Source organism: Rhipicephalus sanguineus, chromosome 2, assembly GCF_013339695.2.
Source record: "Rhipicephalus sanguineus isolate Rsan-2018 chromosome 2, BIME_Rsan_1.4, whole genome shotgun sequence".
In the NCBI taxonomy this organism is placed as follows: Eukaryota; Metazoa; Arthropoda; class Arachnida; order Ixodida; family Ixodidae; genus Rhipicephalus; species Rhipicephalus sanguineus.
Window position 1 is genome coordinate 68,422,194 of NC_051177.1, and position 15,945 is coordinate 68,438,138.

A 15,945-nucleotide genomic window follows, 5' to 3' on the forward strand; every position below is an offset into this window, starting at 1 on the left:
ATAAATAATGTTTGTTTATTAAATTTAACCATAATATTTTATTTTTATTACAAAATAAGTAAGTTTAACAAGTTCGAAACCAAACCACCACCGTGCAAACGGAAGCCATCTTCCCCGACTCCGCCAGCTACGCTCTCCGATGTATCCTCCCGTGCGAGTCGTGGTGATGCCGTGCGTCGCCTTTAATCAGCTGTGTTTTCGCGATGTGAGTGTGTGATAGGTGCAATTCGGGGATACTCCGCAGCATGGGCAAAGAGCAGGAGCTTCTCGAAGCCTCTCGCAATGGGAACCTGGCCGTGGTGGAGCGGATTCTCAGTCAGCGGGCCAAAAAGACGGGACCACTGGCGAGGTGAGAGAAACCGTCGCGATGTGGAGGAGGAGAAAAAAAAAAGTATAAGAGATCTCGCTTTCACGAAACCCCGCTCCTTTATTTTGTATGGAACTGTATGGAACTCTGCGTGAATTTGTTTTACGGGTACGTCCCTCCGCGCGCGCGAATACCTCCAGCTCGCCCGTTTTTGATAGGCACCTGTGGCCGCGAAAAAAAGTCGCGTGCTGCCTCCCTTCCTACTCATTGCGATGTGGGCAGGAGGGCGGCCTTCCCACTGATCACTGGACCGTGCCGCACCGCTGTTTCGCGCACGCAATAAAAGCCGATCTCGGCAGTATCCGAGCTCAAAAAGGCCATCCTCGAATCGTGGCAGAATCGCCTTCAAAAAACGGTCGGCGACGAGAACACTGCCGTGCAGCACGGAAGCTGTACCGCCGCCGCTACCCGCGGCATCGCATCCCGTTGCAATTGGGCGCAGTTTTCCATTGGATCGATGCCTGAAGCGAGCCAAGGGAAGGTCAATGCCTCGGCCTCGGTTCATGCAGGAACCCAGCGTGTTCGCTTTCGGTTCGTTTCTCCCCCCTGTTTAGAGGAGTTTGTCTTGGCGGGGCTAAGGACCACAACGCGGTGACGTCCGTTGGTTTCGCGCTGCGCCGTGTCATATAGCACGCGAGCCTTTATTGATGTCAGCGGGGGGTTCCCGGTTTCGCGCACGCGCACGCCGTGGTATAATATTGTGCTTGCGATGGAAAAAAAGAAATGCCTCTGTACGCGAGGAGTTTCGTTTTATGACAGACCTTATTCCTCGCAACTTCCCTGTCAGCAGCACGACGCTTTGCTTTTTGGCGAGATTCTTGCGTAAACTGGAGGAAATGTTCCCGTTTGCTGTGGCCGAGGTCTCGTGGAAATAACCACCTTCCCGACCTTCCAGTCTCTGGGGGAATTGGAAGCGTGTCGATAGACTACCGAATAAATTTTTTTTGAAGCAATTAAAAATCAATGCGAAGCGGCATTTCTCATGAACTTTGTGCTGGTGAGTGCGCGCTGTCGTATGTATGACTTTAAGTCATACATACGAGCTGGCCACCTGGGCTGCTCGTGCGTATGTATATGTATTCACTGTTCAAACATTGACGTATTAGTTTGGGAGGGGGAAAGGGGGGCTTCAGCCCGTACCCACCAAAATCTTTACATTATGTATTGTATATATACATATATACACGCACACATATCAGACACACGCGTGATAAGGGGGGGGGGGTCAGACCCCCCCTCCCTTCGTCCTCGAAATAAATTTCTGACTCCTAAGACCCTGAATTATGTATGTATGTATGTATGTATGTATGTATGTATGTATGTATGTATGTATGTATGTATGTGTGTATGTATGTACATAAGCGTGCGCAGGGTTCCCCTTCAGGGGGGGCGAAGGTTCGTCGGAGCGCCCCCCTCCCTATTATGTCAATGTATGCGGCTGCCCTTGCGCCCCTCTTCTCGCCCCCCCCCCCCCCCCCCTACAATGCATAGGGCTGACTTTGCGCCCCCCCTTCTCGCCCCCTTGACCCCCCCCCCCCCCCCCTGCGCACGCCTATGTGTATGTATGTATGTATGTATGTATGTATGTATGCATTGCAGATCACTAAGTAAGGCAGTGTCGCCACGCCCCCAGCGCCCCCGCCCACCTCCCCCTGACTCTAACTCCTAGTTCAGTGATTATTATGTCATAGGAAGGCACTGCTGTAATTCGAAGGATAAAAAGGAGGGTTTGGAAGCGGAACAGTATGATTGCAAAATCTATTGTGACCGACGTATGCGGTTCGCCATTCAATTTGACGACGCGTAGTAATCACAGGTTCTCGTTAGTTGACTCACGCGTTTGCCGTGGAGATCGCGCGTTTTTCTACCTTCTTTCCTGCTGTATTGTCTTGTTTGTGGAGCCACTGTCGAAGCGGCCCAACACATCCTGTTTAAAAAACTGTGCGCCGACATTCGCAGCTAGGCTGCCTGCTTGCCTTCTTTGGTGGACGAGTATTAGGTTTACACGCGTGGTGGAATTTGCTTCGCGCGTACACGTGAAATGTGAGCTTTTTCTTGCCTCTTTCTGCAGAAAACGAAAAGAGGGATGTCACGTCTCATTCTTCATCAGCCGTGCATGTAGTCGTGTGGGGCTGGCGCGTGGGGCCTTGTACAGTTGAGTTGTTTGTTCCTTCCGCGGTATGCTGACGAATGCGTTTTGCGCTCGGACGTGGGAGTCACGTTCTAATGACGGCATGTGTATTTGTGCTACTCCGATGCTGGGGGCGGCCTTCTTCCTCAAATAAACATAATGACGTGCGTTGTAGAGACCTGTTTATTTCACGTTGGCGAACGAAGGGTGTGTGTATCTCTTTACACGGCGAAAAAAACTAAAATAAATGATAATAAAATTCGTGAGAAGGAAACGTACCGGTTGATCTGGCTTGTTGCCCGGTCCATTTGTTATACAGATGGCAGATCTGCTTATCTGTTATCTTCCTTTTCTTTCTTTTTTTTTAATGGTTGTAAAGGGAGGCACGTTAACGATCCTGTGAAACCAGTACGAAATTTTCGCTTGCCATCGCTAGAATCAACCGATCTTTTTTTTTTTTTGACAAAACAAGAACGCTCGTTTTTACGACAGATTTTAGCGTATCCCCCTCCCCCACTCCCAACTTTGATTTGTGAACTGTAAGCTGTGATGTGCTGACCTGCCGCGTTTACCCGTATATTGCAACCACTGGGCAGCACACGAAGAGTTCCCGAGTCCGAGCAATAGAAAAAAACAAACAAAAACAAACACACAGGCTCGCTTATGTGGCAAAGCCAGCTTTCAGCAAAGGACCTTGTACAAAATTAAGCTTATCGATAAATTTAAGCAATAAGTTTTATTTCAGAAACAGACTAACGAAAGAAACATTTCGAGTAAGAGATCACCGCCCAAGCTCTCATACAGATGGTTAACGACCGAAGCTGAAGCTTGCGGCCCCTGTGTTTACCACTGGGTTAATCCCTTCGGTTCGTTAAGGTCCTTCGCAATTATTGATTCCGTTTGTCCAGTAATCTTGATTGGTGTTAGCATCCCGTGTGCTCCCTTCTTCATCCTTAGCGGGCCAGTGGTGAGTAGTGCGGGCTTGCCCAATTTCTGTGGCTCATACGCGCTAGGAGTTTGTGCTTGCATAGGGCGGACGAATTTCGGTTTCGCCAGCTATATACAACTAAGCTGTAGAAGTTTTTCCTCCGTACACTGCGGTGTGTTTCGCCCCAGCCGAGACGTACAGGGTCGACCACATCTAAGCTGAACACCTCATTAGTATTCAAACCGGTAAAACTAGTACGTTTCTTATACTTCACGAGTGCATTGCCCGTTATAGAACGTCTAATCATGGTGTCGACAAACACAGTAATGGTTTTCCGAATTATGTATTAAACAACAGCTTCAATGAGGTCTTGAATACTAGTGAGGTGTTCAGCTTAAATGTGGACGACTCTGTACATGTACATACACATTTTGCTCCTTCTTTCTTCTTTTTTTTTTCTTTCTGCGACCACACTTGACAGCAAGCAACGCCTCGTTGAGCGCGCGATGAGGCGGTGTGCGCTTGAGCGAACGTCGATGCCAACTGCGCGGATTTCGCAAATGCCTCTCCGCGGTATGCTGACGACTTAAAACTGGTTGTCAAAACTGCGGTAGTTCGAAAAATAGCAGCCAACTGGGCAACTCGCCCTCTGCACCTGTGTGTGGCTTCAGTTTGAGTGAAATGTTGACTGAGTCGTCATGGTGTTTAACGTGTCGTAAGAGGCGTAATGGAGGGTTCCGAAGTAATGGTTAGCTTCCCGGGGTTCTTTAAAGAGGATACGATTTGGAGGGGAACGATTGTTCTCGTACTAGTAAGTTACTCTTTCACAATACCAAAATCACCACGCTTGCCGCGAGAAGACGCCTGGTAAGCGAGAAAACGCGCAAAAAGAAAATGCGGGTGTCGACGCCACCTTGAAATTCCCGCTCAAGACGTCGTGACGTCATGCATTTTGGCGGCATCTATTAGGTTCTACGTAGTTCCTAATCAATAAAAATGGAGTACATTTGTCCTCTGATGGCGCCATCGACTTAACACACCAACTTTCAAGAAATTTTGCTGATCCAATGTCGCCAAAATATATTACAGAAAAAAAACCGCACTGAGCTTTCAGTGTGAAATTTAAAAATGAAACTGTGACCTTGATTTTCTCCTCTATTAATAAACCTGTGATGGTGAAATTAACGTCATCATAGTTTTCAGAGTACAATTGAATAATTCATTGTATCACTTTAGTGTCACTTTAAGGAGTACACGAGCCCATATGCATTCCGCCGCCGTCGTGCAATGCCACAGCGTGCAAATGTGTGTGTGGTCCTGCGCTCTCGGCACCGGCAGATCTCAAATCAGTCTTCAACCCGGCATAGTAGCCTAGCGACTAAGGCGTAGCGCCGCTAAGCTCGAGGTCCCGGGTAACATTCCCTGTCCCGGCGGCCGCATTTCGATGGTGGTCGAAAGGCAAAAGCACCGCTTGCTTATATTTATGTGCACGTTAAAGAACCCCAGGTGGCCGAAATTAATCCAGTGTGCCACACTGCACGGCGTGCCTCATAACCATATCGTCGTTTGGACACGTTAAACACCACCACTGAATTCTTTAATTTTCAAAACTAACTCTTTCGCGTGTGAGCTTGTCATGCTTGTACAATTACTACGCTAAATTTTAAGTCTTGCATACTCTTGTGCTCTTTCCTGGCGGAAAAAAGGCTAACTTGTCTACCTGTTCTGTTTTCAGGTACTCTGTAGATCGTTTATAACAACAGCTATATACAGGGTGTCCCAGCTATCACGCAGCACGATTTAAAAAAAGAGGAACGGCGTTACGCGAAGCAAACCTATTGTTCCTAGTGCACTGGAGTAGCCACTACTATACTTTTCGTTAATGAGGTTTCATTAATTAGTCAAATTATATTTGTAACTCGACAAGTACTCACCTAATTGTCAAAATGTTAATGAGGCGTATGTAGGCATTTTCAAATGCCATCTAACTGCGCTACTTTCAACAACGCGCTAATTGCGCGCTCATTTTTTCCGCTTGATCAAGAAAGCCCGCGAAATATGAAAAGTGACACGTGACTAGACTGTTGCGCGCGTCGGGAACCAGCGCCCTGAAACAGGCTCCCTATGAGGTAGACAGAATCAAGGAAAAAATGCAGAAAGAAAAAAAAAACGCATCGCCCTATCGGCCACTTCCCGGCCTAAGAAACGCACCGCTTGGTTTTACAGAGTCAGGCCGTAATCAGAACACTTGCCGCGTTATCAATGAGAACAGTCGGTCGGGAGATATGGATGAGTGTGGCGTACTACCGAACGGAATGAATCCCAGCGAAATTGCGCGCATATCGTTGGCGCCCGACCTGTACCCTTGCCAAAATGCGGAACGCTGCCAAAATGCGGAACGGACAACAAGCAAAGCAGTTGTTTGCAGTAAGCTTATTTGAGGGCGCTCGTGTCCTTTGCCGGTGGAAGCGTAGTCACGTGTTATTTTTCATATTTCGCGGGCTTTCTTTATCAGCTGGAAAAAATGAGCACGTAATTGGTACGTTGTTAAAAATTGCGCAGTTAGATGTCCTTTGAACATGCCTACATACGCCTCATTGACATTTTCACAATTAGGTGAGTACTTGTCGAGTTACAAATATAGTTATGACCAATTAATTAAACCTCATTAACGAAAGAAATAGCAGTGTCTACTCCAGTGCACTAGGAACAATATTCAGTAGGCTTGCTTCGCGTAACGCCGTTCCTCCTTTTTTAAATAGTGCTGCGTGATAGCTGGGACACCCTGTATACTACTACAGAGTTTTGTCCGGGCACGAGCCATGATTAAGCTTGGACGTTTCAATGAGTTGGTTCTGGAAATCCATCATGGTGTCGCCACTAACGTGAGCTTCACAGCTATAGAAAGCCCACACGAAAGTACTTTCATGCATACTTGTGTTTTACCTGTACAACGTTTCTTCGTGAGCACGTCAAACGACGACGTAAACGTGCAATAAACAAATGAGACGCTTTCAAATAAAAAAAAAGTGTCATTCACTCGCTATTTCTTATTGAAATCCAGCTATGCGGTCTTACCTCTAATAATAATAATAATAATAATAATAATAATAATAATAATAATAATAATAATAATAATAATAATAATAATAATAATAATAATAATAATAATAATAACTGTTGATTATATAGATGTAGCTGTTATGAAGAGTGATGCAAAGAGAAGCGGTGAAAGAAATATGAATACATGCCAAGGCGCATCACTTCAGACGTAGAGTACGAGTCCTTTCAATCGGGGTTCAGACTACGGTGTAAGAAGGCTAAGATTCCAGTGACATTAATTAAGACCACCCCCCCCATCCCGCCACACACACACACACACATATACACCCGTTGCTTTTCTTTCTTTCTTCCTTTCTTCCTTCCTTCCTTTTTTTTTTTTTCGTTACTGACGTCACTGCTCTAAAATGTCAATCTTCTACCCGGAAAAGCGATTTCATCATGTCCGATTTGGAAAACCGAATGTTCTTTTTTGCTTTCCACAATGTATAATTTCGAATCTACTGTGAAATCATTTATGTTTCCGATGTGAGGGTGTTTCTTAACTGGGATAGGTATACCACTTAATAAGAATAGAAAGAAAAAAAAGAGTGCCATTTGTTGGCGACGAGTAACACTGAAGACTTGAACACGCGGGAAATAGAGGGCGCTGTATAGTCAATACCTGTGCTTTAGACATAGCTCGCATACCCAGCAACGTCAATAGGAATGGGGGATGGGGGTGTAGTCTCGTTTCCTCCCCCGGGCCGCACACCTTAGCAGCCCTAATTTGGACTGCATTTTGTTCTGGACATGTAGTTTAACGCTGGAGTGAACCTTACGCAAACAAACCTCCATTTTTTAAAATCACAACAATGACAGACTTAATTGGTGTACCTCACTCTCAGTGTCAATGCATAGTTAGTCCAGCTTAACCGCCTCTCCCCCCTCCCCTCCCCTTTCTTCTACAAAAACACACTCCGGCCTTCAGGGCTAAGGGGAAACCTTCGCCTCTGCTCGTATACCTGAAGCCCACAGCCCATGAAGCCGTGCGTAAGCGTGACCATGGCGTGACCGCCTCGCCTCTGCGGTACAAGAGGGCGCAGCGAACTGATTGCAGCGAACGCGAATAAGGAAGCTCTGCGCAAGCATTGAAGGTTGCCTCCCGAGAAACGCTAAAACAGAGGCAACGCGTATTTCTGTTGCGCAGGAGAACTTCCTCTAGCTCGTGAACAGGGCTGGGCAGTATCGCGATACAAGAGTATCGCGATAGTATTTCAGAGATACTTTTGAGTATCTGTATTTCTGTATCGAGATACATTTGAAAAATGTATTTGTATCTCAGTAGTGAAATACATTTACGATGTATCGCCTGTATCGCGATACTATGCAGGACGCGGGTATCTCGTTACATTGCTTTTTTGTGTCGGAAATGAGTTGAGGCGTGTTTCCAATAGGGGAATGACGTTTTTTTTTCTTTTTTGTGCCAAGACAAGCAAACGCGCAACGCCGGTCGCCGACAGATAGGGCGGCGATGGTTTCCCCTCAAGCACAGAATGGTCCATGTGGTAAAGCGCGCGACGCCGCAGACGGCAGGATCGCGGGGGCAGTGTTGTCGGCCTCTGCCGACGAAAGTCGCTTCCTCTCAAGGTCAGTGCAGCACGCCTAATTTTTTTCCGGTAGCAAGCCGTTACTTCGCGACCCCCCGCGCGGATACCGCCTTGGAACAGGCTTTGCAATGCTTCGCGTGCGTTCGGTTTTCAAAGCAGCGGCACTTCCAAAAGTAGTTCCCGTAGTCGCGGCGGAAGTGACTAGAAGATGGCTATCTTTGACGTGCTTTCAGCCACCTCTCCAATGTCAGGGTGCGTTCCTAATTGATTACATGCGTGAAACGGTCTTTTGTGGTAGCAGGCTCCCCCATCGCCGGAGCCGACTTCGCCTGTTGCGGCTTTCTCAAATGGGTGCTGGTAGCGTCGGTGGTGGTGAAAGCTTCTTTGAAGCCGACAGGGTCAGACGACTGAGGATTCCGAAGATGGGGACCGACTGCGGATTCTGAACAGTCAGAACAACCCAAGTGAGGGCGGAAGTGTTTCGGTATCTAGATGACCCGAGAAGAGATATCGCCACGCTGCAGGGCAATCCGGCTATGAAGGCGGTATTTATATAACACTAATTTGTGCTCGCCTTCAGCGGTAGACAGACCTTCTTTCTTTCGTGAGTCTTGTGCTGAGGCTTAACCGACGCTGTTAGAAGACAACCCATTTGAGAAGCCTACACAGAAACCTTCTCAGCAAAGCAGATCTTCAAAATAAATGTGTGCTTTTTCTCAATCCACTGGTGTTGATTAGTGATTCGAGTGATTTGCTTAAGTGTGCTATTTCTAGCATAGCTTAGTTTGCTCGCCAAGTATGTCGATTTCGGTGTCCAACCCTTGTTACTGTTGCTGTGAAATAGTGTATTTTTATTGCAATTGATACTTGTAATTATGCCATTATTACTAATTATGTAATTTGTCCGCCCCCCCTCCCCTGCAATGTCTTGATGGCGCTGAGGGTACTGTTATAAATAAATAAACGAACTGAACGTTTCGATGCGCTGTAACTTTAATTACAACAATATGCTGCACTAATAGGTGTCTTTGCGTAGTATGAGCATCCTTGAAGTAAAAAAAAAATATTCCAGTATCTGTATCGCTGTAACTGTATTCCGCAATACTTTTTTCGTCCTATTGCAAAAGTATCGCCGAAATATCCCGTTACTTAAAGGCAAATGTATTTCAGTATCTGTATTTTAGGCTTCCAATTCATGTATTTCGATATCTGTATTCCGGAATACTTTTCTGAGTATCTCTGCCCAGGCCTGCTCGTGAAGAAGAGCTTTTCCGCTGATATTCGTTCAGTCAAGGTTTTATTCGCAAAAATATGTAGACACGCAGGGTAAACGAGCTCGTTCGTTGCGGAAGGCAAGGCCGCAGTATGTGGAACATCCCATCCAGCGCTGTCTTTACGAAGGATGGTTGATTCATTCGCCTCCTGTACTCGCGCATGAAACAACTCAGTCTAGAGTAAGCTGCGTCCGTGCGACCTGTTTTCACAGAAAGAACAAGAGGCAGAGAGAAAGAAAGATAGACTGAAATAAAGAAAAACAAACAAAGGTCAATCAGTATCTAGCAGCGCTCACAAGCAGTATGTTTATCAGACTGCAAAAATCGAGAGCGGTACAAGGAAAAAAAAATCTACTGGCATAGCCGTGCTGCACGCAATTCTGTGGCAAACCCACACACGTTACGGTGTACCACTTAATTCCAGATATTTCATCTTATTTTACTTTTCTGCGGCGCATGCGATCTCCAGTTTTTCCTTATGATTCGCTTATTCGTATTGCTTATCACTAATTTGTATTTTTTATTGCTTTTCTTGGAGTAGTATATTTCCGTGATCATTTGAACCCGTGAAAGCGTGAAGTAAGGATATTGTCATCCATAGAGGACGATATCACAGTACGCGTCGTCATCGCAAGGGCCGGAAACGCAATAATCGGGCAGGATTTATTGCATTTTGTGATAGTTATTAATGTCGTCACTTTCCTGCTATCTGCGTAATTCCCACCGCGGTGTATTAGTGACCGACCCCGCCACGGTGGTCTAGTGGTTATGGCGCTCGACTGCTGACCCGCAGGTCGCGGGATCGAATCCCGGCCGCGGCGGCTGCATTTTCGATGGAGGCGAAAATGTTTGAGGCCCGTGTACTTAGATTTAGGTGCACGTTAAAGATCCCCAGGTGGTCGAAATTTCCGGAGCCCTCCACTACGGCGTCTCTCATAATCATATCTTGGTTTTGGGACGTTAAACCCCAGATATTATATTATTATTATTAGTGACCGTAAGGCGTTGCGTGGCTATCGCGCACGTAAAACCACGCAATTTAACTGTCTGATCTATCGGCTGCCATGGCTTTAAGCTGAAAGCAGCCGCTGAAAATATTTAAATGAAGCGATAGATAGGGGACGACATATTGCTTCTCTCTGTGCCGGCGTTATCTTTTGGAGATAAGGTGCAGAACAACGCAAACGTGCATTTCTGTGGTGGGATAAATGTGTGTATATAGGGAGAACAAAAGGATTGCAAACCGAATCTAATCGGCTTTGACACGTATCTAATCTGCTTCCTGCTATTGTGCCTCCACTGTGCACTCGTGGAACCACGTGAGGTACGATAACGCTTATAGGCATTACGTCGGTCATAATTTGAGCCTGCGTCGGTCATTTGAGAAGCAATCGGTGTTCTTGAACTGTTCATGCAGAACAGCGGCACGAGCCAGCCGACTATGATAGCCTAATAGGCATATTTTTTAGTGAAGGCGCGATCTGCCGCTCAAGTAGTTATTACAATCTAAAAAAAAAGTATCAATCCAAACGGCTGTTGTTTGCAGGGGGCGTTTCAATGTGTAGAGTGTGCGCCAATTTCGTAATTCGGATTGCATCAGAAACTGGGGCGATGAGAGGCTTTATATGCTGCTTAAGACTAAGTACAATCGGTGTTTCTTCTTTGTAGTGGTGTTTTCAGGGAGAAAGAATGGGGGGGGGGGGATACGTGTTTGGCTTATGTCGTTGCCTTTTTATAATTACACGTTGCACACTTCCGTTTTCTATACGCACAGCCGGATTCGTTACAGCAGGTGCAACACATGCAGTAATGGCCATGAACGGAGCCTTTGCTGAAGTTTTTGGAACGTTTTTTTTGCTGAAGCATGCCATGCTTGAACCGATACAATGTTCCTAAACACACACACACACACACACACACACACACACACACACACGCACACGCACACGCACACACGCACACACGCGCGCGCACACACACACACACACACACACACACACACACACACACACACACACACACACACACACACACACACACACACACACACACACACACACACACACACGCACAGACAGAGAGAGAGAGAGAGAGATGTGTATTAGAGAGCAAGCGCAGTTGATCCGAGTAGAGCGGGTAGAGTAGCCGGATCACCCGCTGTTCTTGGCGTGGATCGTGGGTGCTGATGCTGTTGTCCTCCACTGCATATCCACATCATGTGGCGCAGGATGTTGGACGCATTAAAGAATGGCAATAAGTATAGGAGAATTGGGACAGTGAGATCTGGTATATAAAGGGGCCGTTTACGAAGCTGTAGCTTTGTATGTCTTGTATAGTGGTATACTTCTTATTCTGTTAGTTTTAGGTCTGGTGGCGGGCGTTCTCTTCGTTGGAGTCTGTTTCATGGGTATCTCATATTCGCGTCCTTTGACATGGCTGTCTCATTTCCCACCATTGCTTTGTGTTCCGGAGTCCAGATTACTTGGATGTCTGATAGAGATGTGGTTGGCTCTACTCTGTAGAATGTGTGTTGCCCGAGCTGATGTCGGGCGATTTCTGCAAGCTGTCTGTGAGTCAGTGACAATTATCCCGCCTTCCACTTCCCGACATGCGATCGCGGCGAGTGCGATTCGGGGCCTCTTCTGCGGTATATTGGAAACATGAGCCTACATTAGTGATGCAGAACTATTGATAGTACTATCGATACTATCGATAGTTCGAGTCACTACCGAACTATCGACGAAAAAAAAAAAAAACTCGATGGGGCTATCAACAATACGATAGTACAAAATCAACCTCGCGAACTCATTGCAGCGTCAGCTTGGTTCCCCGAGTGCGTGGTATATGGCGGAGCAGGAAGAGCAGGCCGAAGGGCAAGAACGTTTACCTGCATGTGTTCCTTCAACAGAATGCTTGGCTGACACATGATAATTAAGTTGAATTGTTCATTCGAAGTGTCAAGGAAGCCATTACATACGGTGGAACTGCGTGTCTCCAACTTATATTGCATTTTGTGATTTCAAAATAAATATATCAAGAACTATAAGTTTGTTAACTGTAAAGTGCAGCCGGTTATATTTGAATATGAATTTATCGATGGACATATACCGGCATTTTCAATGCAGAAATAATTTAACTTTTCTTTCGCCGAAAAATTGCTCTTAAATTAAACGAACTCAGTGTTCGCGATAGTATTAGGAGTAGTAATACTACCGATGGTACTGTCGGTTGCACTATCGATAGTCGTACTATTGACAATTTCTTCACACTATCGATAGTTTGGAAAGAAAAAGAAAAACTATCGAAGCTATCGATAGTCTATTTACCGATAGTTTTGCGTCATATTTTGGAATATGGATTCTGTATTCCAGCAGTTGCGTGTCCTCTGCCACGCTCACGACGCAGGTTCCTGTTCTTGGATATTTAGCCGTGTCGTCTCTGTATCGCCTGTGTTGTTCCCATATGTTTCTTGCGTATGGCCTCGGTTAGTGTTTTTTTTTCTTCCTAAGGAGTAAGTTAATAGGGAGCGTGTTCCCCGAGATTGGGTCCTGCTGGTTCTTGTCTTTCTTCCCCACCTGTTTTAATATCCACCTCCTATCCCAGGTTATGTAGGGCAAGAGGGATGACGATGAAAAATTTTGTAGAAGTAAAACGGAGAATGAAAGATGGTGACTCAGATGTCCGGAAGGCCTTGAGCCCCGGCGACCTTGCATGACGGCCCGCCATCGCCGCCATTTGGACGGCATGGCCAGAGTAGCCCGGCCTGTTTTGGCTAGCTTGAGGTGCTCTAATTGGCTGACCTTGTGGGCTTCCGCCACTTCTTTACTGGTGTTGCGCTGTCCCATACGGAGGAGTCGTCGTCCATAAGCTCTCTGATGGCTATATTTAAGGCTTTGCGAGGGAGTGTGTTGAGTTTGTAAATATCAGGTTTTATTAAATCCCAGTAAGTGGTGTCATATATGATGTGACCGGTGTCGAGTGCTTGCATAATGCCTCGTGTGACTTAAAGAAAAACATCTACTAGGTTGCTATCCACCAGGGTATATAGCAATGTATACATTGTAGACGGACAGGTCCACGGGCAGGTCGTACTGAATGATGTGACTACTTCACGCAGGGGAAATGCTACGGGGAAGCAGTATATAGATACAACATGCGAACAGCAAGGAGGGTGATGGCGTGGTGGAGTTGATGAGAGCTGTGCATGATGCTTTTTTCCGTGCAACGCGCACGTGTACAGTTCGCAGTGTGCTATTTAAGTTCAGTTCAGTTCAGTTTATTAGCATTCTTTTCCGCATAATTTTGTGTTAGACTACAGCGATTGCGATATGCACTTACAGTTTTATTTGGCAGTGGTTACATAGTAAACGGAAAGTACAATCAACAGTTTCGCGGGCTACTGTTTAGGGAATATATAGTCAGCAGACCGTCTTTATAATAGCGCACGTGCATGTATACGGTGCCGTCATACGGGAGCCTAAGCGCGCTCTAGGTGCGTCTCAAATCAAACGCAAAACGATTATAGTGATGAGAAACCTGCGACACCCAAGCCACCATTTCCAGGTTTTTTTTTCTTCTTTCAGATCGGAACAAAATAAGATCCATTTTGTACCGGTCCTGATACATTGCACTAACATTGCGATGCGATATGCAGTGATTCCACTCTTGCGCCAACTGCGCCAAAGTGCGCCGAAATTGTATTTACTGCGCCATCCTGATAATATCGACGAAAATTGCGCCAAACTGCGCCAAAGTCTCGGGTTTGGGGGCTTCTATCACCGGCAATCGCACGGCCGGCGCGTCAGAACATGTGCAGCTTGATCTTGGGGCTGCCAAAGTCGCAACCATGGACCAACAATTATTGCGCTGAATAAATAGCGCTCGCGCGTGCGTCCCGAATAAGCCACGATGCCATGCACGGTACCGACGCAGCTTCTGTTCTGCAAGTCGGCTCGACAGCAAAACGCGTTCTCCGCAGAGGCTCGTGACGTCTAGGCCTCTCGATAGCGAGAAAGTGCGACAGCGATTCATCGGCGGACGTCGTCTGTTCTAGAAACGCTGCTGATAGCTCGTTTCAAGCGTCGCACGGCACGTAAGGAAAGCAATGTTCAGTGATAACTACATGTGTGCTGCTAAAATGTCTGTCACTTCTGTTTCCGGACATCGCGGAATGAAATCTGAGATCGCTAGCAGTATATATATGGAACAATATCGAATTTTCCTTGCTTCGCGTTTATGGAAGAGCACGCGAACGGTGGAAACGCGTTCACACTTTTCCTCAGATATGCTTTATCCATGGATCTTCATTAGGAAGAGCTTTTTCGTAATTGCTTATACCAGCACGTCCGAGTTTAATCACTGCGGTAAATTCCCCTCTAAAAGGTTCTGCCTTTTCAAGCTCACGTGCTAGGGTTCCAATTCGAATGTTTTGCTTGTTTTTTTAAAATGTCATCTCATTAATAAAAGCATATATCCTGGTCGGAGCAGCCGCAAATACGCAGCTGTCAGTAGCGGGCCCGTCGCTGACGGCCCACAGTGAAGCGGCTACCCCATGTTACACGTCCGCCCCTCGCTTTCGGGGGTCAACAGCTGACGGATAAAAAAACTCAGTTTCGCTTAAGGGAGAAGCAATGAATGCGATACCAAAAAATTGTATTGTGAAACGAAGTAAGACTAGCAGCTAACTCTTTTGGATTCGATCTCGCGTAACTCTACAAAACACTGGTTTAAGGGAATATGGCCGCTCCAGGAACCGATGCGTTTTCTTGCTCTGAGTTCTCTAAACACGAAGTAAGCGTTGAGAGCACAGCAAGTTTACGAGGCGTCTCCTGATGCCTCGAGATGGCGCGCGCGCAAGCGACTGCGCCCTTCGAACGATGCGGTCCCCTCCCCCCCCCCCGCTCCCATGGCGTCCTTTCATGCTCCTTACGAAAGACGGGCGGGGCGTTTCCTCTCTGTTTGATGAGCAATCGACGGCAGGCCCGCACGCGGGAAGATGTTATCTCATGCGCTGTCCGTGCGACGGAGACAGACGGCCGGCTAGCTTAATCTCCGCTTCAGCCGCGTTCGTCGCCAGCGCTCGCGAGCTTTTACCCGCGGCTATAATGCGCGTGGTGATGTTATTAATTTGGTATTTATACAGAAAATTACGGCAATGGCGACGGCAAAAATCCGCGGAGAGCGTCCATATAATTGTTATCGCAATAAACATTTTAAAATGTTGAGGAGCCATTTCACTCTGTGAATTGGATGATAAGCGAAGCTGTTTCGTGCATGGCAAGGAGGTGACATGGTGGAGGACAGTTTGGTATGTAAGGCCAGGTTGTTAACGTTCAATACGCAATATTAATGCGAAAGCATCAGATGCTTTAGCAAACCCGAAAATTGACCGTCGGCGGCGTCAATCGATTGATGCAAAAAATAATCATGTGATGGCGTCATCATCACGTCATAGATCGTCAAAACTTGTGACGTCATCATGGCGTCATATATCGTGATGTCACGTGATGACGCCATCACGACATCGTCGCTTTACGCTGCTTCCGTAATCGGTGCGCCGATCATGGAGCTAGCGCAAAACCAGGTGAGGTGCAGAA

General features: G+C 46.6%; 1 protein-coding gene across 1 annotated transcript in view; it reads left to right on the plus strand.

The window, feature by feature from the left end:
* The first annotated feature begins 105 nt into the window (after positions 1 to 105).
* LOC119383124 (ankyrin repeat and sterile alpha motif domain-containing protein 1B) overlaps positions 106 to 15,945 on the plus strand; it is a 108,614-nt gene continuing 92,774 nt past the window's right edge. Inside the window, exon 1 of the mRNA XM_037651131.2 lies at positions 106 to 349. Within this exon, the coding sequence (XP_037507059.1) occupies positions 246 to 349 (104 nt within the window). The 5' untranslated portion in view covers positions 106 to 245. The remainder of the gene's footprint in view (positions 350 to 15,945) is intronic.